Source organism: Strongylocentrotus purpuratus, unplaced genomic scaffold (genome assembly GCF_000002235.5).
Source record: "Strongylocentrotus purpuratus isolate Spur 01 unplaced genomic scaffold, Spur_5.0 spur5_scaffold_14, whole genome shotgun sequence".
NCBI classification, from domain to species: Eukaryota; Metazoa; Echinodermata; class Echinoidea; order Camarodonta; family Strongylocentrotidae; genus Strongylocentrotus; species Strongylocentrotus purpuratus.
Genome location: NW_022145599.1, coordinates 15,795,931 through 15,820,953, shown reverse-complemented (window position 1 = coordinate 15,820,953; position 25,023 = coordinate 15,795,931). Strand labels below are relative to the sequence as shown.

The 25,023-nt window shown below is 38.4% G+C and overlaps 1 protein-coding gene across 3 annotated transcripts in view; it reads right to left on the bottom strand.

Moving 5' to 3' along the window:
* The window catches only part of LOC754418 (leucine-rich repeat-containing protein 45), a 36,390-nt gene extending 11,733 nt beyond the window's left edge, over positions 1–24,657 (bottom strand). For 2 of the 3 annotated variants that reach the window (XR_004063918.1, XM_030984294.1), the window contains exons 1-10: positions 13,571–13,645; positions 10,924–11,227; positions 10,144–10,276; positions 9,045–9,223; positions 8,159–8,287; positions 3,952–4,064; positions 3,187–3,323; positions 2,092–2,227; positions 1,435–1,624; positions 555–811 (exon numbers count right to left, since the gene is read on the bottom strand). Coding sequence is in view for 1 of the 3 variants with exons in the window: in XM_030984294.1 (XP_030840154.1) it covers positions 555–811; positions 1,435–1,624; positions 2,092–2,227; positions 3,187–3,323; positions 3,952–4,064; positions 8,159–8,287; positions 9,045–9,223; positions 10,144–10,276; positions 10,924–11,200 (1,551 nt within the window). In the remaining 2 variants the exon portion in view is untranslated. Of the gene's footprint in view, positions 1–554; positions 812–1,434; positions 1,625–2,091; positions 2,228–3,186; positions 3,324–3,951; positions 4,065–8,158; positions 8,288–9,044; positions 9,224–10,143; positions 10,277–10,923; positions 11,228–13,570; positions 13,646–24,520 lie in introns of those variants that run through there. The other variant, XR_004063919.1, reaches the window with a different exon arrangement.
* Between the last annotated feature and the right edge of the window lie 366 nt (positions 24,658–25,023).

Sequence of the window (25,023 nt, the reverse complement as noted above, 5' to 3'; positions counted from 1 at the left end):
GGCGCGGCAAAGCCCAGAACGAAAGCAACAAACATCCGGGTTTTCCCCCACTGCGATATCGATATTTACGCAATCGCAATCGGATCAAAAAAAATAAAAAAGCGTAGGGTCGGCGATAAAAATAGGGTCGGGCGGGTTACGCCAAGTCATCAATTTATTTTTTTAGGCCTTACTATCATACTTTTTGTTACTTCTTGCAAAAGAAAAGCTGAAAAGCAATACTCAATAACTCCTGCATATCGTCTGCCAAGAGAGCCAGAAAGACATCAACTCATATCTCTCCACATGGAGTTACCATTACCACCTCTCTGGCTCTCAACTGGTGACATTTCGAGTCCCCACTAGCAAACACATCCTTCTGCATTTTGTACAGCCACATATTGTAGGATAGTATTCTGATTTGTTAAATGCAAACACCAAGAAGACCAAAAACCTAGGATTCACACATAGACATGGTATCAACTAGAAAGGAAAAATTTGCTGTTTCCATTTGGGAGCACTCGTAAACTTGCATTGCATCACAGGTGAAAAAATATTTGTCAAAGAACTTTTACCTCTTCATCCCTGACTTGTTTCTTGGTGGCAAGGATCTGTTCCTCCAGGGAGAGTCTATCGGTGAGCTGCTGGGCCTTGACCCTGCTGAGCTCCTCCTCGATGCCCCTCCTGTGGTCCTCCAGGCGATCGATGCGGTCCTTGTACGCCCGCTCGCTCTCCTCGAACCCTTGACGGTGGTGCTGGACCTCGGAGCGATGTCGCCGGTCGATGCCGCCGACGTCGTCCCTGTGCTTGATGCGCTCTACCTGCAGCAGCTCTGGGAGAGGGTTACAAACATACAATCATTGAATAAGGCAAACAAATAAAACAAAGCAGCAAAAGATCATTTGATATTACCTTGACACGTAAATCAAGATTAATCTTACAGTCCCATTTTGTCCCTTTTCCCACTATTCTCACTTTTCCAACAACTTCAGCAGACTTAGTATATTGTTTAAATTTCTGGATATTATTAATTCTTGTCCTGCTTCACATTATTCTGTATTCCAGAATTATCTCATTCTCTCTCTCTCTCTCTCTCTTCAATGCATTTTTATGTCTTTTCTCTTGGTCTCTGTCTCTCTCCCTCTTTCTATGACACTCTGGGTTTCCTACCATGTGGCTTTCATCTACATTACCTGCCTATTTAAGTTGTCACAAGTTCTTCCTAAAGCCTACAATACTGCTTTTGCTGCTGGGCTCTCCTTTCGAGTTTATCACACTCTCTCTCCCCGTCTTTGTTTCTGTTTCTGCCCTACATTCGGTTATGATTAGCTTGCATACTCTCTAAATCGTTTAAGTGTCTCATTGTTCATCTCTCTTCATCTCTCTCTTCCTCTGACCCTCTCCCTCCCTCTGCCTGCCTCCCTCCCTCTCTCTCCCTCTATCTATATTTCCTACCTTCAGTCCTAGTAGCTTGCATCTTCACCTCGGCCTGAGCTGCCATCAGTTCTTCCTTCAGCTCATAGACCTGTTCCTGCTGGAGCTGTACTTTCCTTTCCAGCTCTTCGTTCTTCGCCTCGTACTCTCTGTATCTTTCCTTGACCGATGATAGCTCTGTGATCAGCTTCGTCTCACAAGCCACTTTCTCCTGTTGGATTAAAAAATAATAATACATCAGAAAGAGTGGGTTTACAATGTATGGAATATTTATTATTAAGTCATAAAGCTTGCATCAGTCTCTAACATAACGTCTTCTGCTTCTCCTTTCTATTTGCTTGTGCGTGTGTGCAATTGGGTTTTTGCAGACGTGTATCGATCAGATATGATTATTTACGTCTGTGGACCTTTAACGTCACCATCCAAAAGACGGGAATCAGTTTCGAACACGCGTCCTCGTCTGAATCAGTTTGTAACTTCCATTGTTAGCTGGATTACAGGCGAACACCACAACGCCCAGCGATGTCCCTTTTTTATTCTAGTTTATCGATCTCTTCTCTTCCCTCAAAACACCCTCTATATTTCATCTATTTCATATATTTCAGCCATAGGAGTACATGGCTTTCGTAAGGAAAGTCTGAAGGTCACAAAAATCTGTCTTGACCTTTATCTACCTACCTCTCTCAGTGCCTGCATATCTCTCTGGTGTGAGGTCATAGTAGAGGTCATCTCTTGTCTTGTGTCCTCAAGGACAGTGTCAAGGTCGTGTGATCTGTGGGACACCAAGGACAGCTCGGCTTCTGTTTTGGATAATCTGAGCAAACAGAGAGGAAGAACATAGTAAAGTAAATCTCCACATCTACGGACACTAAGGGGGAACAAAGAGTACAGAAGCTGTGACATCATGAAAATAGAATCTCTCAATTTAAACTCCATTTTCAGAAAGAGCATCAAAAATTATGTCCAAATGTGGAAAACCGGTCGTTAAGTATTATTCGTAAAGTTATGAACCAGCGTTCCTATAGCAAATATATTTATTCAGATGGTCATTATCTCAACCAATACTTAACATATTCAATTGGACATTATTTTTGATGCTCTTTCGGAAAATGAATTTAAAACTGAGAAGTTCTAAAAATAGTTTTTTGATGACGTCACACTTCACCACTCTATAATTGTTGAATCACAAATCCTCCAAACAAACGCAAAGTTAATATCACCTGCATACATCTTTGAGGGAAAAATTGGGATTGATATAGAATTTGGACTTCTGTATCAAGAAGTTGAGTTGTGATCACTTTGAAACAATCAAAACTCTTTAAAAGATGGAGTCTACTTTTAAATGGCTACCACAGTGGATGGGACACACACTCTTTTCTTTATAGTCAGAAAGTTCTGATAATGAAGAAGCTAGGCAGTGAGTTAAGTGTAACTATAATCGCTCCCATCGTCCAGATTGTAGACATAAGTTGATTATTTTAACAAATTTAATCTTGGAGTGTTTCAATCTATCATGTTCCAAGTCAACTGCAAGTCATCAAGTCATGCAAATTTTGATGTAATAAAGATGAGATATAATTTTGTTTTCAAACACTGAAGAACCTATGTAACCGGACTTGCACATCTGACATTGTTCATTTATAATTGATCAGCCTAAAAAGAAATGACAACAATTTGATTTAAGAATTTCATAAGAATAACTATTTCATGAGTCTGAACAACTTGTACCCTGAATACTGCCAAAGTATCTTCAGAAAGATTTAGTGAACTTACTTTGCAGCAACTGCATTGAAGGCCGACTTCCTCTCGGACAACGCCTCTTCCAGAAGGCGGATCTTCTTGCCTGTGTCGCGTTTGCTTCTCCCGTTTTGATCGTTCTGCTGATCAATTCTCCTCAACAGATCCCTGCCCTAGAGAGAACATGAAGAATTTTGATTGCATTAAAGGCTTTGTTTATCTGATAAAAATGTGTAATTTAATGGCTGACTTGCACTAAATCTTGATTCCGAATGGGCTTAACTGCAGAATACCCTGCACATTTGAGCCGCCAATCAGAAGAGTCTAGCTAGCTAGCTAAACCTGCGCATGCGCACATGGTAACCGTTAGGGTTAGTGATAGGGTTATAATAATCATGCAAACCCACCTTTCATCAACCCATCGTTAGCTCAATCGGTAAGGACAGTGTAAAACAACATTGGAGTTGTTGGTTCCAATTTCAGAATTTATTCAGTTCTGTTTTTTCCCTTTATAAATAGTGAGGCAAAGCAATAAATAATCAAGGTATAATTGTTTGTGACCTCTTTACGAGCTGTTAATGACGCAAAACATATCAGCCAAGCTAGCTAGCTAGACTCTTCTGATTGGCGGCTCAAATGTGCGAGGTATTCTGCAGTTGTACTACATGAGCAGGAACAAAAACAAAAATCACTGGCAAATTCATTATATTGCAGCCAAAATCATGAAAATAAAACTATTAAATATCAATATAACCATTGTCTTTGGGTTAAAGAAAACAAAATATATCAAAAATGTTGTACCTGCTGATGTTTCTCATTCTTAAGTTGCTTGATTTCTCTGGTCATGATATCCTGCCTTGTCTGGTGTGTGGCCGAAAGGCTGGCTCGCTCTTTATTCCTCTCCAGTAGCAGTCCTGTTGTTTCAATATGGAAGATACTAAACAGTTAAATGGTAGCGTAGAGTGGCCTATGAAAGCTAAGGCAAGGCGTGGCTCTAACTTTGTTTCTCTCCAGTAACAGTCCTGTTGTTTCAATACCGGTATGTAAGATACTAAACAGTTATGGTAGTGTAGGGTGGCGTTTGCAGCTAAGGCAAGGCGTGGCTATAACTTGCAGAGTACAAACAAATGTACATCTTCACTCCTTGCTTGCCTGTGGGGGAACTGCCTGGGATTATGCATGCTTGCAACCTCAGGGGTTTAATTTGCATATCTCTATTTACATGTACATTTGTATGACAACTGTAAATCATGAATATTCAAATTACAGAGCTTGTAGATGAAAGGAGGTACATGAATATGCATAGTTTCTGTGCATATAAATGAGCTGCTTTGAATATTGAATGAGGGCTTGACCAATCATACTGGAGAGAAGAAATGAACTGGACCATAGGATGGACATGAAAGGAAGAACAAAGCACACTATTAAAAGTTGGGAGAGTGAACATAACATGAAGCAGTTAAAGGGAATGGTGATGGTGAAAGGAATGTTGATGGTGATGGAATGTGATGAAAAGAATAAAATGGACTTTGATGATAGAGGGCTCCAAATAGACAGATGGTAGTAGGAGACCAGCCTGTAGGTCCCGTGACCAATCTCTGGGAACAAAGGTTTGAAAGTGTTTTTGTGTTCCCTGATGAATACTGAACAATTTTGACTATTGGGCTGCCCCCTTGAAAATCCCAGGCATTTTCGTGAGGGGTCAACAAAGGTCACACAGGGATAGACATTCAAATAGTTTCAATCGTGTCAATATGCATATCAAATTACTCGTCTGGTCAAGAGTATTCCAAAAATATATAGTTTGCTATACCTCCGACCTTAAATGAGGGCATTACGGTCAAAAACGTTGAAAAGTCAACACACTTTTGACTGGTGGTCAAATTCACCGACACAGTTAACCTTAATAAATTGCATATCAAATTACTCGTCTGGTCATAAGGATTCCAGAAATGTATACGGTAGTTTGTTATACCTCCGACCTTAAATGAGGGTGCTATGGTAAAAAAGGCCAATGCACTTTAGAAATTCACCAACACAGTTAACATCGTCCTAATGATTCTAATGATTTTAGTGTCTAATATGTTTTCTGACATAACAAATTCAACTAAGCAACTTCTAAAATCAAAAGTGGTTGCCATAACCTTGAAATTTCCCCCAAACCCATGGATAAGAAGTTGTTAGATGTTTGTCAATGAAACGGCAGCTATTTTGAATGTACATGGTACAGGTAAGCACTTTTACTTTTGACAGAAGTATGAAAAACTAGATGGAATTTTGACTGCGTGCAGTCGAAAATGATGCCTCCGCCATAGAGCAATTTAAACAAGTTTGGAGTTTAAATCTCCAGTGGTTCTTGAGATATCATGATAACAATCTCAATGTATGGAATTTCATAAGTTGACCTCTGTGACCCTTGACCTTTGACCTACGTGCTCCAAAATCTAATCAGATTGTCTTCCTATGGTGATACACACTATCATTAAGTTTGAAGTTTAAATCGCCAGTGGTTCTTGAGATATCGCGATAACGATCTCAATGTATGGAATTTCATAAGTTGACCTCTGTGACCCTTGACCTTTGACCTACATGCTCCAAAATCTAATCAGATTGTCTTCCTATGGTGATACACACTATCATTAAGTTTGAAGTTTAAATCTCCAGTGGTTCTTGAGATATTATGATAACAATCTCAATGTATGGAATTTCATAAGTTGACCTCTGTGACCCTTGACCTTTGACCTACGTGCTCCAAAATGTAATCAGATTGTTTTCCTATAGTGATACACACTATCACTAAGTTTGAAGTTTAAATCTCCAGTGGTTCTTGAGATATCATGATAACAATCTCAATGTATGGAATTTCATAAGTTGACCTCTGTGACCTGTGACCTTTGACCTACGTACTCCAAAATCTAATCAGATCGTCTTCCTATGGTGATAAATACTATTCCCGAGTCTTAAGTTTAAATCTTAAATGGTTCTTGAGATATTGTGATAACGGTCAAACGGGACGGACGTACGGACGTACGGACGGACAACCCGAAAACATGATGCCTCCGGCACCACCTTCGGTGGCGGAGGCATAAAAATTAGTACAGAAACATGACTGTGTAGGGCATGTAGGGAAGAGGATGTATCATGCTTTAAATGAATTTCGCAAAGATAATAGGGGTAAATTGTCAGATGGGAAGAATGTGGGAGGGGGGAAGGGTCGGTTAACTGGGACAAGCAATACAGGGTCAATAGGGCGTTTGTCTAAATTTTATCGTAGGTAGCATATAGGGATGATAGGGAAAGACAAGGGGCAGTAGAACGTATGCAGAGGGCAGTATTGGCAGTCCTTTATCATGAGGTCAAACTTGCTGATAATGAAGTGCGTCATCAGTACTGCCCAGATGACGGCTGGTGTGAGAATAGAAATACAGGCAGCATGGTAGACAAAGACCATCACCTTGATGTGGTGTTTCTCGATCTGCTCTTGCCTACATTCAAGCGACTTAGTGCTCCAGATCTTCTCTCAAGATGCCTCCCAGGCTACACCCAGAACCAGAACGAGAGCTTCAATGCTCTCATCTGGAAACGGTGCCCTAAACACCTGTGGAGAGGTCCACGCGTTGTCCGCATCGCAGTCAACATGGCTGTGCTTGCATTCAACTGTGGCGCAGAGCAAGGTCGCAACAGAATTTTTAATGCATTAAATGTTACAATGTACATGTACGCTCACACCTTGTCATTGCTGCAAAGAAAGGATAGCAATAGATTACGGGCGGCAGAAATTAGGGCGACAGAGGTTGAAAAGAGAAAGGGGGAGGCAAATAGGGTTCATAATTCAAAGAAAGAGGAGGGGGTATGCAGAAAGGGAGGGGTAGTTTATGAGGCTGGGGCTTTTTGAGGGAATTATCTTTTGTAATTAATTAATTAGTTGTGATGTTTTGCTTTCAATTAATTTATTTCTTACTTATTTTGTATATATTGTTCTGTCCACTGGATTTTCCAATTTCCAATTTCTATTATATTATTGTGTATATATTTGATTATTCACTTTTAATTAAGATTAATTAGTTTTGTATATGTAAATATGTATATATTAGATTTAAACTTGTAGATGAATGTAGTACTGTAGACTAGTGTAGTAGATTTAGGGCCGGAAGAAAGCTAAACACTGCCATTTCCACCACCGCCTTCGGCTCTCTTGACTATTGTTCAGTATTCAGAGCTGTCCTGCTTTAAACAGCAAGGCTGATGCCGGACAGCTCTAACAAAAGTAGATTAGAAACTTAATTAATCTATAATTTATGGGTTTTAAGTCTCGTTTGTACATATTTTTGGACTCCTATATTGATTTTGATTTCATAAATTATAAAAAATTTGTATATAAATGGACAAAATTTGCCTTTCTTTTCCTTCACTTTGGGTTATACTGGATGTTAGTGTGTATAATTGAATGCGTGAAATGTGCCTTTTGTATTTCTTTGTTTTTATTAATTCATGATTTTCAGGAAAATGCCTTTATTTTCTAAAGGATAATGTGTGAACAATTAGTCTGATTGAGGTGATCATTTTTGTGCTGATTGATGAATGTTTTATCTCTTGAACAAGTGGTGGAAATGTGATAACTATGATTAGTTTCTCAGTAATTGATGCATGAATATGTAATTAGGTAAACTTGCATGCCCTTGGCAATCGCTACGGGCTTTATTTCGGCAAAGATATAGGGTTGGGGTTAGGGTTGCAATTGGGATTTAGGCTAGGTTTAGAGATCGGGTTATGGTTAGGTATATTGATAGGGCCAGGGAATGTTTGAAGGTCCTTGAAACAAAACATCTTTTTTTAAACTCCAGGCTAGAAGTTAAGAATCCGGATAGTGTAGGAAATTGACACAGAGCAATAGTCGTAGGAGCAGTTGTCGTATAACCCTGACCCCAGGCCAGTTTGTGTCATTTAAATTTAAGTGGCAGGTCAGGCGTATAAATTCACATTAATTTCTGAAATGAGGGCGACTTACCAATAGCCTTCAGAATGTCCTGTGGTATATCGTTGCCTGCTAGATCCATCTCAGTTACGGTCTGGTTATGCTGTAGGCCCGCCAATAGAGATCTCCCACCAACGATACCAACATTATTCCATCTAAGATCTGTTTGATAGATAATCAAAAAGAAATTAATTATATGGCTTTCATTTCCACGACCATGTTTCAATGTGAGAGTTAGTTTGATTTCTGTGCACGATAAAACATGTTGCCTGTTGAGAGCTAGAAATGATGTTAACTCTACAACAAATGATATGCTGCAGCAATAATGTGGAATAATTAAAATCAGACAGAGAACCCCCCCAAAAAAAAAAAAAAAAAAAAAAAATTAAAAAAATAAAATTAAAAAAATAACAATAATAAATAAATAAATAAAAATTTAAAGATTGAGATAAACATGTCGAACAGGGACCAATTTTATATTCACAAGTGAGCTGTTTATGGTAATAACTGTGCAAAGCTGACTGGGTTGGTTGTGAGTGATCTCACGGTTCCAAGTCCAATTGTTCCTAAAGATCAACAACTTCAAGACTACATCAAATCTCATTTATCATATTATTTACAGTGATCAAACATACCGGGTTCCCCACATTTTATAAAAACAAAATCCCTGATTTTTCCCTGTACCGATGGATTTCTAAAAATTCCAGGACCATTAAAGGAGGCATTTTACAAATTCCTTAACCACTATAGCCAATAACCCAGTGCTGTCTAGACACAAATAGAACATACAAACATATTATCCTTTGAGCCCAACAAAGTCACTGATATTTTCCCTGATTTAAGTGATTTTAATAAAAAACTTGAAACACAATTTTTAAAGGGTAATGGGGATCCCTGAGCACAAAAATCAGAGACTAACCTATATTCTGTACTGAGCTGTTCCTGGTGATGGCCGTAGCGAGCTGGCTGGCTCCATCATGGCCGATCTGATTGTTCCTCAGGTCTAGGACTTCCAGACTGCTGTTTGCTGACACCCCTTCAGCCAGGCTGGTGAATCTTGCGCCCTCTATGCCTAAAGCGTTCCATTCCAGACAGATCCTGAGTCAAAGAAAAGGACAATGTTCAGAGGAAGGATAGATAACTACAGTCACATCTTTCAAGAAAGAGTGCTGGATTTAACAAAGAACTGCAGATTTTAAAACAGTTTGAAAAATACAGTACAGGTAGTCATTAAAGGTATAGACCAGTTCTGGTCATGTGATGGCATTGTGAAAGAATTATCAATGAAATATTGAGTTCTTAGAACAAGAGTTATAGCTCAGATTCACTCATCAACATTGTGATAGGACTTCAGAAGGGGTGTCAGAGTGAGTTTCATCATGGCATTGATAAGAAATTAGTCTTTAAAAAAAGATTATTTGTCAAAGCTATTACTTAAAGTAGCACATCTTTATTTAAAAAAATAGCATTAAAGGTATAGACCAGTTCTGGGCATGCGATTGCATTGTGAAAGAAACGTGGAATCAATCAGAAAAGGTTGATCATCTAGCATATAAGTATTGGTGTGTACTGCAAGATTCTGGAATCATCAAAATGATAAGAAATTTGGCCCAGTCTTGGTAAAGTTACAAGCACTGTACACAAAAAGATGTATATGGGACTACGCGATATCTATCCAGTCCAGATAGATATAATAATTTACCAAATATATCAAATATATCAATTAGTAGGCGGTTTCCTGGCAAAATTTCTACCATCACGTATTAGTCAAAACATATTATTTCACATGATTGGTAATAAGAGCTTCCAATTCATTTTTTGAGAGGGGAAGGGGGGGGGGGCGTTTCCAAAACTGGTCGATACCTTGTTGAACACTGTGCCTGAAAAAAAAACCATAAGAGAAAACTTGGCAAAATGGTACCAAATGGACGTCAATAAACTCACTTGAACTCACTAGAAACACCTTTATGTATCTGACGACTTTAATATATCCTTCCTTGTTTGTACACATAACTCACCTTTTGATTGAATGGTTCTGTCTGAATAGTTTTCCCATGGCCTCAGCACTAGCCCCTCTCATGTTGTTCCCTTTGAGGTCCAAGGCTCTGATAGAGGTATTTGAACATAACCCATGGAGCAGGTGTTTGGCACCTACAAAAGATATATAGATCAGGGAAGTGTTTCACAAAACTTGATATCAATAACAAATGACAAAAATCAGTGACAAATCTGCTGATAACCAATCAGAAGCAAGCATTTCAGTAGCTTATAACAAAACTGTCATTTGTCACTGATGACAAGTTTTGTGAAATGGGGCCCAGATTGTATTCACACGTGTTAACAGGTTTTGGAATGTTTCACGAGGTAAATAAAAATTCTTGTTTAGTCCAGTGTTGGTAAACTCATCGGATATCCCATTTCTTGGCAAACTTTCGTAGTACATGTAGGTGCACGTAAACTGAATATAAAACTAACTGTATATGAACTACCATAGAAATGGAGTGTATTTTTCATTTAGATAAGGAATTAATCTTTCAATAATTTTCTAATAATTCTTTCATTTTGTGAGCAAGACTTTGGATGGAAAAAAACATAATAATAATAATAATAGGCATTTCTATAGCGCGTTCTATCTAGAATTCTTTTCAGAGGCGCATATACATGTATTATTACTTCGGCTTTAGCCTAGCTACCATTACAGTGGTCCAGCATTTCAAGGAATTAATTCCTGCCAGGTACCCATTTACCTCACCTAGGTTGAGTGTGGCAAATGAAGTTTAATGCCTTCAAATAAATACCTTCATCTCCAATCATGCAATCCGACAACAAGAGCTCCTGGATGATATGATTGGTTGCCAGAGCCCTTCCTAGCACCGAGCATGTCTGCACGGTCAGTGAGGTCGTGGACAGGTCAAGGGTGGTAAGGGAAGACCTGGACCTGGACCTACTTCTGGACCCACTCCTATGGAGAGAGGACTTGGGGTCCGCATCCATCAGCTGATCTAGGACACTCTGCTGCGGGGTGATCCCATTCTCCCGGCACACCTGGAGGTAGACAACCTTGAAGGAATCCATGTTGCCTACCCGATGTCAACCTTTGACCTGCATTATAAGAAAAGAACAGATTATAATCTCGTACTAACAAGGCAATATTTTTTGCCGCTGTCAAAGGCGATCTAAATATTGGAAATTTAAAGTTGGTAACTGAAGGCACCCACTAACAGTGCCAGGTGGAAGTGAATGGGGAAGTGGCAATCTAAGTTCATAGCATTTTACGAGGGTTTGCAATCTCTAGTTTTACTTTTAGTTGGGCACATTTATACAGAAAAATCTGTTTTATGTTTTCCAGTCTTACCCCTAACCATCCTATGTTTAATGTAAGTGAAAAATAACATGTAAGTGAAAAATAACATGCGAGTGTAAAAAGAGAAACATCAGGCCCATTACCGATAAAACTTTCTTTATATTTAGCCTAGAAAAAAACAGAAAACAAAATAGACATTTTTTTCAGGCAAATCTACTAAGATTTCTGGAGTGTAAAAAAAAGGCCCCTACTACCTGTAATACAAAATATGATTTTCTGAAAATTCAATTTTCTAAGTTTCTTTGAGGTGTTGACCTGCAATTTGCAGCACAAATTTTCTTCACTGCTTCAAAATCACCCATGATTTTTTTTTTTGCAGCGAATTTGATACGAGGTCTGCGAGTGCTCCCATTCCTTGCAGGTTGAAAGTTAGATCATACATGTAGATTGCATCTTCTATCATCTCTTACACTGTATGTTATTGTTTGTTGTTATCATTCTGTCATTTTTTCTTTCTATCTGTCCTCATGTTATTCTTTGCTTCTTCCTTCTATCACCTTTTCTTATGTAATCCTTTGTTTTTATAGATCAATCATTTTCTTCCTACCTTTCCTTATCCTGTTCTATGTTATTCCTTCAATCACCTTCTGTTATGTTATTCATTGTTTTTATTATTCTATTATTTTCTCTCCCTATCTTTCCTTACGCTTTCTTGTTTCTTTCTTCTTGCATGGGCATGGGTTGCCTGTGAGGTCGCTCCAATTGATTTGTCAAGTTTTGTGTGTATGCGTTGACTACCGTGATCAATCATGATACCAGTTTTATTGTGAATTATCATGGAACTTACTAGACCATTTATGTTGAAATCTGGTGTTGAATTGTAGTGTATTTTATGACTTCAAAAGTTCAAATTGTTGCTGATAGATGCTGCAAATGCTGGTGTGATATAGCAGCCATACTATTGTAATACCAGATTTGTGTTTAAATTAATGTTATGCAGGGAGGTCAGTACAGAGAGGCATAGTAAGGCAAAACATAGGCAGACCTGCCAACCTCTGGAGTTCAAAAACTGTATTCGTTAATCCCAAAAGTTGTATTTTACTGACAAAAGTTGTATTCTTAAATATAAACACGGACTGTTACGCGGTTCAATGCAGGAAGAATTTTTTTTAAAGGATCGTTGGTTGAATATGCATGATTTCATCACGACTGGTGTGTTCGATGAACCAATGAACATCCCTAAAGCCCCAATGTGAGATGCTTGTAGGATACTTTATAGGACAGAATGGGCATTTTGCCATTGGAAATGGTACACACACACTCACAAAATACCACCAAGAAAAAATATCCAAAAAATAAATAAAATAAATTAAAAAAAAAAAAAAAAAAAAAAATCTTTTTTTTTTGTTTTTGGAAAATCGTATTTTATTGAGGAAAATCGTACTGTCGTATTTGCTTCTAAAAATCGTACTGAATACGACTAAATCGTACTGGTTGGCAGGTCTGCATAGGTTGTAACTTGTAAACAGTCAAATATTAAAGAGTAAGCGATGTATAAAAATCCCCTAGAATCCCTAAAACAGTAGCGTGCATGCATGTAATGTAGCACATGTACTAAAACCAGGGAGAGTGTTCCCTGCTAAAACAATCAAATCCTTTCTTTACACAGACCTTTTCCTTCTGTGTCCTTCAACTAGCATCTGGTCCAAGTCATTCAGACTCTGTATGCGTAGCTTCTCCAAATCGGGATCATTATACCTAGTACTATATTTACAAGGGATGCTCTAAAAGCCAACAGTTGTTTACGTATATAATACAACTTTAATCCACAGGAGATGTATGCCTATGAAATATCAATTGACCAACATTACTCTCACTCAGTACCCACTCAGGCAAGGTAATAAACAAGTCTTCAGAGAATGTACTAAGACTTCACTGTATGTAGCAAATCACAAGTGTCCTACAATGAAAGGTCATCCGAGTCTGACTGAGAAAGCGCATTTAAATGATATTCATCATCATGATCATGTGAATAAAGTTTTAAGAAGTGAAATGCATTTACCTAGCAATACACAGGTATATATACATCACTCTAGATTGAGAATGAGAATGTCAGAATAGTGAGAATATTTTTCTCTTACCTATAAAAGGAGCCATTACCAGTACATGTCTTCCCCTCACAATGTTCAGGAGCAAAAAGAGAATGACCACATGGTTGTAATGTCCCAAGCAGACTTTCAGGGGATACCATTCCAAGGAGAGGGTGCAGAGAAAGGAGGGTGGAGGATAAAGAGGCCTATAGAGTTATGCTCAGAGAGGGGGGGGGGGGGGCAACAATGGCCATACTAGTTTCACTTTATGGGTGTTACTTTGAACTGTTAATCTGATTACCTGCTTTATTGACTTGAAGTTTACTTAATCCTATTCACTCTTCATCTTGGTCAAACCAGTTTCTGGATTGACAATGGCCTACTTAAAAAAAATTATCTTGTATTGTGCTCTCCATCCTTTTGTGCTCATCTCTCTTTGTGATTGGCACCATTCTTCATGTCCACTCTCTACACAGCATACCAATTAATGGTTCTGTGTCAAACTACACATACACCCTGTACATGTATGAGCAGCTAATCCCTCCTGGCCAAACTAGTTGGGGCTTTAAGAGATGGTGGATTAATGGCTTTGGGTCAATGGATCACAGGACACAAATGGGAAGAAATCTACCAAACAAAAGATTCATCTGGAAAATGTCTCTAATCTTTAATCCAAAGTAGGCAAAAGGCCTTCAAGAAAAGTAACGAAGCATTATGGCTTGTTCTCAGAAATAAAGTTATTCATTCCCTATCTGAAGCACTCATGTCAGTAATCTAAAACCTGAAAACCAATCAGCATGGTACAATCAAAATACAAAATACTAGGATTACTGACCCAGTTACTATAGATATCCCTGGTACTGATCCAAAACGACTTAAAGTAGCAGCGAATGCAATTAACAACCATTTTGTGTCAATAGCATCTGGCCTTCCATCTCTTGACAGAGAAACATTACCTGCTTTTTTTCACCATGTCCATGTTCATGTCCTCAGGCTCAAGTTTATGAGGTGCATTCAAAATTAAGAAAATTATATAAACTGGTAAAGCTGGATTAACCAATGACTTGCCTCTTCAGATTTTAAAAAAATTTGCATATGATTTGTGTATACCTTTAACAGATCTGATTAATCATCCTTTCAACAAGGGATAGTTACAATAGTACCAAGACAGTGAAAGCAAGATTGGATAACCCCTAATCCAAAATCATTATCAGCAACCAGCAATAATCTCCTACCAATTGCACTAACGAGTCAGTTTGCAAAAAATGCTGAATCTTTCATAGCTAAATGGCTCTTTAAGGATATCGTCGACAAAATTGATGCCCACAATTTGGAAACCGCCCTGGTTTATCGACCACTCACTTGGTTATTTTACTCTACAATTTGTTATGAAAATGGTGAAAAGAGCAAGAGTTTATCCACTGTTTTGTGTACTGACTCCAGCAAAGCTTTCGAAAGGCTGCATCATAACATTCTTATTAGAAGATTGATCAAACTCAATGAACGGCCATGCATCATTGAATAAATTGTTAGTTTTTTGGAACAAGTCCAAAAAGAGTATGTACAATCATGTTGGGTCCACGATACATAAATTATACCAATGCTTGCCAAATATGTAACCTTTTAATGCTTGAATTAGATGCAGAAGAGAAAAGCTTTGTCTGGATTTTGCTACATCCTTAGCTAAACACCCAACATGTACCTGGTTACCTCCTCCGAAAAACATACCCATCTCCTACACCATGCTTCTAGATATCAACAATTCAAGTGCAAAACCAATCGTTTCTAAAATAGCCCCCTGCCTTACATGTACTTTGTTGATCATCTCAATAAAGCCATACCAATTAATCAAAATAGATGAATTAATATATATATCTTATTTGTATTATATTCTTTTAATAAATGTTGCAGTTTCCTCTCCATAAGATAATAACAAACCAAAATAACAAAATGCTGTTCCCTTTCCCTTCAAAAGCCACTTTATATCTGAAGGAAAATGAATGATAGAATGCCATAATTGGAGTTTTTTATATCATTTTTCTAAGCAATAATACAAATACTTGCAATATCAAACGTCATCAATGTTATGAAAAGAATATTTTCATTTCTATTTTCATATTCATATATTTTCTTAATGACTCTTTAAAGGTACTACATGTACATGTATGTCCCATTTGCAGGCCAAAAAAATGAAAAGGTTAAATTCCAACGGCATTTGAAACAGCGCTCAAAATACACGGGGGCGGTGGGCGATTCGCCCCCGTGAGCTACAAAATCGCCCCCGTCAGGTTGCTCACGGGGGCGATTGCAAAATTAAAAATCGCCCCGGTGGAATTATAAAATAAAGATAATCTTTTCTGTTATAACTTTAACACAATATTGAGTATCAATTTTCAAACCTTAAACCAATGAAATGGAACTAAGATTAGCGTGCAAGATTTCTTGTTTTATGAGTAGGCCTATTATTACCGATTCAGCTCGCAGTGCAGTGCCGCCGTCAGCAGTGGTTATATAGGCCTACTGCGCCGTTAGTAGCGGTGCGTGTGCACGCTGCCGCGCCATGTCTGCTGGAGCTGGAGGCGATCGGGCAAGGGCAGAAACATGGTCGTGGCCTGGAGAAGTTTTTCGTTGTCAGCAAATAATGAACCTCGACCAGTAAATCAATATTAGGGACTTTTAGATTTGCACGATGAGAACGTGGACTGCAACGTGTGACCTCCTTTTAAGGCACTGCCAGTGCTTAAAAGGACGTCACATGTGATTGCCAGTGCCTTAAAAGGACGTAACACGTCCACGTCCACGTCCACGCAAATCTAAAAGTCCCTTTTGAGGAGAAGAGGAAGACCGAAATGTCGTGGAATCAGGGGCGGCGATTTCTGTTAATGACCGGGGGGGGGGGGGGGGGGGGGTGACGAAATGCGAAAAAAAAATTTACGAGGAAGTTATGCGAGGGAGCGTAGCGACCGAGCGAGATTTTTTTTGCAATTTTATTAGTCTAAACGCTGCACTCTTGGGCCTTCCTGAGCCTAGAAGTGTGTTGCAGTCATTATTCAGTATATGCTATACAATTTGTTTTGCACTTTTTCAAATTTCCAGGGGGGACGATCCCCCCTAAAAAAATTGAGGGGGGACGTGTCCCCCCGTCCCCCCCCCCCCCCCCCCGGGATCGCCGCCCCTGCGTGGAATGATATGATAACATGGGCAGATCTACGGCGGGGGGGGGGGGGGGGGGGGGGGGGGTAGGGGGTTTAACCTCCTCCTTCCACCCCCCCCCCCCCGGCCCCCTTGGGCTGCCAAGTGAAAATGTGATATTAAAGCGGGTGGGGGGGGGGGGTGGGGAGGGGGATTCTGGAGAGGAGGACTACTTATCTATTTTATTTTGTTCAGGGGGCGGGGGGAAGTGAAGCGCCGTTTTAGCATGACTTTCTTTTTAACTCTTACTTTCACCTATCTCAGATAACCCTAAGTTTTTGGTTGCTGCTTATATGTTGTTGATAATGCATGATTAAAATAAAGAGAGAGAGAGAGAGAGAACCACCATCATTTTGCAATGGTTCAGGGTTCGTGTAATGTACATTTGAAACCATTTCTTAGCGTCTCAATCCTAAAAAAAACTATTTTTGAGGAAAAGCATTATACTGAATTGAATAAAGAATAATAGCTTGATATTGGATCATACTAATACTAATACGGGCTAAAGACAATGTGGTATTTGTATAGAGGTATTCCAAAATGACATTCTGATAATCAACATTTGTTCTGGTATCATATGTATATACGCATAATACAACTGATCTTTATGATTTCTTAACGTGACATAGCTTCTTCTCCCTCTGCAAACAAAACAGAAAACAAGGTTATTTAATAAAAGGACCATGCGACAAATAATCATTGTGATTCAAATTGATGCAAGGATTTTTTTGAATATGCAATACTTTTCACCAGAATCTTCTTTGTAAAAACGACCTTTACAAATCTCAGCCATGCGATTCTGCCACTGTGCTGTAAGATCACTTTGAGATTAGGAGAAGTGTATTATGTATTGGGTATTTTAAATTGAATGGAACGTCTCAACTCAGTAAGCATGGCTGAGATTTGTAAAAGTTGTTTTTACAAAAATGATTCGGGTGAATAATAGTGCTTATTCAAACAAATATTCGCAACAATTTGAATCACAATCATTATTTGTCGCTTAATCCCTTTTAATGACCATGTTTTCTTTTTCGTTTGCAAGGGGAGAAGAAGATATGTCACGTTAAAGACATCATAAAGATCAGTGTTGTATGCGTATATATTATATACACAGGCCAGTAACAGCTATGTAGCTTGTAAATTTGTAAGAGGGAAAATGCTGATTGAAATGATAATGATGAAATAGCAAATAATTGAGGAGTATCATAGGTACCAATTCAATGGATATTTGTATAAAAAAGAGCCCCCGTCAGTAATAAAAGAGCCCCCGTGAGAAGGCTCACGGGGGCTCTTTTTTCGGGGGAAGAGCCCCCGTGGACAAAAAATTAATTTGAGCCCTGATTTGAAAGATAATACTAATTTAGAACTTCCCTAAAAAAGGTGGGGCTTCAAAATGTCTTCAAGTGGGAAAATAATGACTATTAGTTGTCAAATCGACTTAGGAGCTATAGAGCCAATAAGTAATAGTCTTGATTTTCAGACCATTGTACTGAATGGTTGTACGTTTTTTGCTGCGCTAGCTAAGATTCAATCAGTTTAATTTTGGCCATCACAAGAAGTGGTTTATTGATGTAGACAAATGCTCATGTATCCTTTACAGCTCATTTTATGTATGTTATTATCAAAGAAGAATAAAAGTCAGTCAGTCACTCAATACTGTCTGACAGTGAAGTCTAGCAAGTAAACGGGTTTCCTTGCATAACTTGAATTTGAGGACACTGCTAACGTTTAAATTTCACAGATAGGACATACATGACATATTCATAATTCCTGCAAAGTTCTACAGAATTTGAGGTTGGCTGCAAAAGGGACATAGTACCTTTAAAAGTACATGTATGCAATTTATATTTTGTTGATGAACATACACTTTTACAACTTCATCTTTTACTTCTATTCTTCATGTATCTCCTCCCCGTTTTTTCTGACTTCATTTTATCCCGTTTTCTTATTTTTGCTTCCCAAGCAATCTTACCATATTGACAAATCAATTTGTAACTGTATTTTATGTTTGAAATATATGTAATGAGTCTTTTAATTGTACACATGACCAATTCAGCCATTGGGCTGCGACACATGTTTTTAATAAACCTTGAATCAATTCTATCACCTTCTCTTAACCCGTTCCTTCCGAAATTATTCAGCCTGATAGCCACCCCACAAACGAGATTAAAAATCGAAAACTCGACTCCTTCGCTGCCGTACAATACCGTGCGACTGTTCAGCGCGCGGAACAATGCGTGTGCGTTGAAGCGACCTAAAGCTTGGCCAGTCGCTTCGACGAGCAGGAACTTAGCGCATGCGCAGATCATTTGGCAATCTGCCGTGCTCTAAGTTGTTTCAGCTCTTCCGTACTGTAGGTTTTTTTCTTTGTTATCTTTTTTTCCGCTTCTACCTACTTATTTTGTTCTTCTTTTTTCTCCTCCGTATCTTTTTTTTCCTTGTCACTCTTATTCCTCCTCCTTATTCTTCTTTTTCTTCTTCTTCTTCCTATTCTTCTTATTTATCTCTTTTTATTTTGATACTCGATTTTATGAGAAAATACACAGTTTATAAAAAGTAAACTATTTCAATGTAAGTTTCTGTTGCATCAATTTTAATTGAAATAGTTTATCAGCCAAAATTGACTGTTATAATTTACGTCGGACAATATACTGTAGCGAAAATATATAAACATGATCAAGTGAAACTCAAGAAGAATCCAGAACGGGGGGGGGAGGGGGGGGGGGGTGTGAAAGGAGAGCCAGAATAGCATACTAATAAATACAGTACAGACTATATAACGATGCGCCCAACTTTCTCTCTCTCTCTTTCTCTCACTCTATAAAAACCGTTCATTATACTTCATCTCTCTCATACTGTTTTCTGTTCCGCGATTTCCGAAAAAACGTTTCGACATATAAATAAGAATTGTTAAAAGTAAGAGTTTGGATATAAAAACATCTCTTTTGCAAAAAATTAATATGAAACAATCTTTTTTGACAGAACTAATATACGTCGGACGAAGGAAATAACTCCTTGGTCGGACATTATACTTTTGCGATTTTTTTTTTTTTAATAATTTTTTTATGAACTAAAGAAACATTCTGAACGGGGGGGGGGGGGGGGGGGGGGTTGATCAGATAGACATCTAGCATAATAATAAATACAGTACAGACTACATCCAACTTTCTATCTCCCTCTCCCCCCCCCCCCCCCCCCCCCTTCTCTCTCTCTCTCTCTCTCTCTCTATCTGTCAATGTTGTTCCGCCATTTGCTTGTATGCCGGCATCATTCCTTCTTTGAGATAAATTATGATAACATATCCATGATGATGAAAACATACATCTTAAATACTAGGGAACAAAAATAGAGAACGAGCGGCTGATAATGTCAAAATAAATATTACTGTACACAAATTATAGAAAGTAAAAGTTTTGATTTGAATGTAAATCTCAGTTGCATCAAAATAAAATGAAACGTTCATTATATCGACGGAAATAATATACATCGGACATTATACTTTACCACAAAAGGGTCATCTAGAAGTAGGTGGATAACATTATAAGAGAAAGAAGAGAAAGAATGAAACTTTCTCTTTCAAAAACAGAAGAATAATGGAGAGGGAAACAAGGACAAATACACAATAAATAAATATAAACAAGATAGGATTCTAGAGCGGAAGATGATATAGGGGAAACGAAATAGTTCGGAAGTATTGCCTAGAGAGCAAAATAAATATTCTGTTTTATTTACTAATGTAAAGCGCTTTGATCATGTTTTATGTAAAGGCGCTATATAATATCAATATGTATGAATATATTGGCAAATTTTGACAATTATAGTTTGTAAGTATGTATTGACAAAGTACATACGAATACAAATGACACAGAAAATTAATGTCTGCAAGTATTTGGGACCTATATAGAATATGTGAAAAGAGCTATATCTTTGTCTTTGGCCCATGATCCCACAGCTTAGTTACGTAAGAGGAACAAAGAACGTTGACGGATGTAAAGGTTGTTGTCATGGTTATACACCCCAACAATAGAAGAGCGGAAGTAAAGTAAGGGTATAATTGAATGACAATGACCTGGCTTACAGCATTGATGGTCCTACATGTATAACCCTGGTTTTTTTTTGTGTGTTTTGGGGGGAGTGGGGTCTTGTTGTTTTTGCAATCATTCAAAGATAATATCAATCATACAAGATAAAGGAAATGAACAAGAATATGTGATATGCTAAAATGTAACAGACAAAAAGATGATGATGGGAAATGATTGTTTCTCTCTCTTTTTTTTCTCTCTTTTCACTCTCTTTATGTGTCTCTCTCCCTCTCTTTCCTCTCTCTCTCTCTCTCTCTCTCTTTCTCTCCACTTTCTCCCTCTCTCTCCGTCTGTCTCTCTGTCTATCTGCCAATGTTGTTCTGCCATTTGCTTGTATGCCGGCACCATTCCTTCTTTGAGATTAATTATTATAACATAAAATTATCCCTGATGATGTACAGTATTATACCTTATATTTATTATAGGGAGCGAAAAAGAAAACGAGCGGCTGATAATGTCAAAATGAGAAGAATATTACTGTACAATATTCATACAAAATAAAAATTTGAATGTAAATCTCTGTTGCATCAAACTGATATAAACAAATTTGTATTATGTTATATTGACGGTACTATTATCCGTCGGACATTGTGCTCTAGCCAAAAGATATAAACAAACAAAAAAAGAGAAAAACTAAAGACAAAATCTGAGGTGTGTGGGGGGGGGGGGGGGGGGGGAGTCGGTGAGAAAAATATCATAATAATAAATACAGAACAGACTGCGTCAAACTTTCTATCTACCCTGCCCCCGCCCACCTTCCTCTCTCTCTCTCTCTCTCCCTCTCGCTGTCTCTCTCTCTCTATCTCTCTTTCTACGTCATTTTCCATGCCGGCATCATCCCTTCCTTGGGATTAATTATTATAACATATCCCTGATGTTATACGTCAGACATTATACTTTAGCAAAAAGATATAATCAAACAAAAAAAGAAACGTACACAAAAGAAAAACAATCAGAGCTGGGGGGGGGGGGGAACGGAGATAACTTTCTATCTCCCCCTCTTTCTCAAATAATTTATATCTCCTCTCACATACCCCCTCTCACATATGCCTTAGTATAGGGAACGTTATAGAGAGTGAGCGGCTGATAAAGTCGAAATGAGAAGAATATTACTGTCCAATACTTATAAAAGTAAAACTTTTGAATGTAAATCTCTGTTGCATCAAACTGCTATACAAAAATGTTTATTATGCTATATTGACGTTACTATACGTCAGACATCATACTTTAGCCAGAAAATATAAACAAACAAAAAGAGAGACAAACTAAATAATAAATCTGAGCTTTGAGGGAGGGGGGGGGGGGGTCGGTGATACAAAATGTCATAATAATAAATCCAACATACACCTGATCAAAACTAGTTTTCTGAGACTAAATCGAGTACAACCTCGCGATCTTGCTTTAGACTTATAATACTGCTTGTTGTTCTTGTTGACAATAGAGAGCTGACCTTTGGATTTTCCTTTCATGTGCAGTGAAGTGTATTGTTCCGCGCGTGCCGCGTGCCGTTAAAGGCTTTGGCTTTGCGCTGCTCCCAATTGAAATACCAGCAGTATTGGTATTCTGTGCATGGAAGGTCTCAGCGAAAGTCAATATCTGTGGGACAGACATCGTGAAGCTCCAATACGCTGCTGTACGAATTTCATGTGAGAGAAAACTTGACATGCTTATGAAAAAGTACAAATAGGGTAGAGTGCCCAGTATTCGGTCACTTAAGGGGAAATCACTAATATTTTGAATTCTTACCTCTTTTATTTGGCAATCTACCCATCAAAAGAAAAGAAATTTATTCCTTTAACAGGATTTTATAGTCACTTAAAATATAGAATAATGATAAGCAAAATACTTCCGAAAGAAGACGGAGCATTTTTCTGCCCAGAATTCGGTCGCGCCGATTAGAATTCGGTCACGCGATTTGTGCGTGGTATCTCCGTTGCCAAAGAGCGAAGCGTATTTGTGCACTATTTTCACACAATTGCGCGATAAAGCACTGAATGTCAATGCGTTGACCGAATACTGGCCGAGCGATACCGCATGGCAAGGGTATCGGATAAATACCTCTCGCACATCGGCAAATGCGTCATTTGCAAATTCACTGCGATGGAGTGAACACGGAAGTGATTCTCTTCACACACATACTAAATTCATTGCGACAGCACACGCAGTTGTTTCGCAATAGACTTCTACATATATATGGCTATGCATGTTAGCGCATGTGCTAAGAGAACGCAGAAGTGCAGAAAGTCTTGCGACACTGACCAATTTTGAGCTAAGTTGGAGATCTTTCCGGGGCCCTAAATCTGATTTAATTTTGAAAGTTAAGAAAAGTTGTTCAGCTGCCTGATTTGTGCAAGTTTTGTGGCTCTTAAATTATTTTTTAAATTGTTACAGCTGTTGAAACGGCTGTCTGACCGAATACTGGGAATTGACCGAATACTGGGCGCGCTACCCTATAATGTATAATATTAAAGTAAACAAAACAGGAGTAATGGATAATGATAGCATATACTTTGGATAAACCCTCAAATCCACTAGTTTAGTGAATTAATGGCAGGGAAAGGCAATTTTAGGCTTGTAAAGACGTCGTCTACCTGCCTATTATGGGAACCTGGTATACCAGGTTCCCGTCTGTGAGTGGGCTCCACGGGAGCCTGGTATACCAGGTTCCCGGAAGGAACGGGTTAATATGTTATTCTTTGTTTTTATAATTTTATCACTTTCTCTTTATTCGTCTTTCCTTATGTTTTTTACTTTGTTTCTTCTTTCTATCACCTTTTCTTAGTTATGGTATTCTTTGTTTTTATCATTGTCTTTCTATCTTCCTTATTTTATTATTTTTTATTCGTGGACTGTAATCTCTTTCTCTCTTTCCCGCCAAAACACACTCACTTCTGCTTGAAGAACGCTTCCGTGCACGGTTTATATTCACATTGCACGCTAGATCGGTTTGGGGTAATCTAGGAAGCGAACTGGTTCAGAAGACCACTTTGCGAAGTGATCTTCTAGGCTTCTGGATCGGTCCAGAAGATCGCTTCCGGCTTCCCGGACGGCTGGACCGCTTGTCTGTTCACACTCACAGTTAGACTGATCTAGGCATAGTCTGGATCAGTCTAGGATAGTAGGAAGTGAGTGAGAACGGGGTCCTAGTCTTGAGTCTGAGTCATGACACTTTACAGACTGAAATTGTTACTTCTATACATACCAACCAGGTTCATCGTTCACTGATTCTCATGTTCCACAGACAACAGCATTTTCAGTGAAAAATAGGCCTAGAGTCTATATTTGTTTCTTATTTCATGCAAACACCCAGTCCTTCTTACTTTACTCCATCGTTGGCAATTTTTGGCATGACCGGAAGTTTCAACAGGATCACGTCATCTCACACTTCCGTATAGACTCTACTGATGCTGATGAGTATTTTCAGATTCAAATTCAGAACTCCCCCACCACCCAGATGCACGTGGCCGAGGAGCTTCGGCGGGCGGCGGAGCCTACTATCGCAGTACATCGCCAGACAAGACACAGTCACGATCGGATTTGCATCCTCAAACAAGTACACACATCATGAAACTGTACGCGGCATGAACGGGCTTTTGAAAAATATATTATTAGATCTAGATCTAGATCTAGACTCTAATAATCTATAGCTCCATACACCGTGAACATACTAGACTAGATCAATCGTAAACATACGCAAGTTAAATATAGAATAGCAGGATTTACTTACCAGATGAAATTTCGATCTAAAAGGTGACGTTTCGCATCAAAACTAGATTAAAAGATGGGAAAACGGTCTCAGCACTTTTCAAATTGAAATTTGTTTACATTCACCAGGGACGTAGGGTATCTTCAGGGTAGCAAACACAAAAGGAGTATTTTGTGGGGAGTACGTGTTCGCATTTTGGTATATTACAGAAACTTTACAACTGGGCGGGAAGGAAAATTCTTATTCATCATACTACTTGACTTACTTATGATATTCTAATGAGGAAGATTAAGCATCCGTCAAAAAGGGTGTGCTGGTACATACTCTGGCATCCGTCTCAGCTACATGAGAATAAGTGGCAAACGAACAGTATAAGAGGTTTCAATATATTCATCTAGTATATTCCCATTTTCATCGTGTAATCAAATGCCCTATCGTGCAAACTTTTTTATCAATCAATTCCTTAGAAACTGATACACAAGCTAATTTGTAATAATTATTATTTTGGTTGCAATCATTTAATA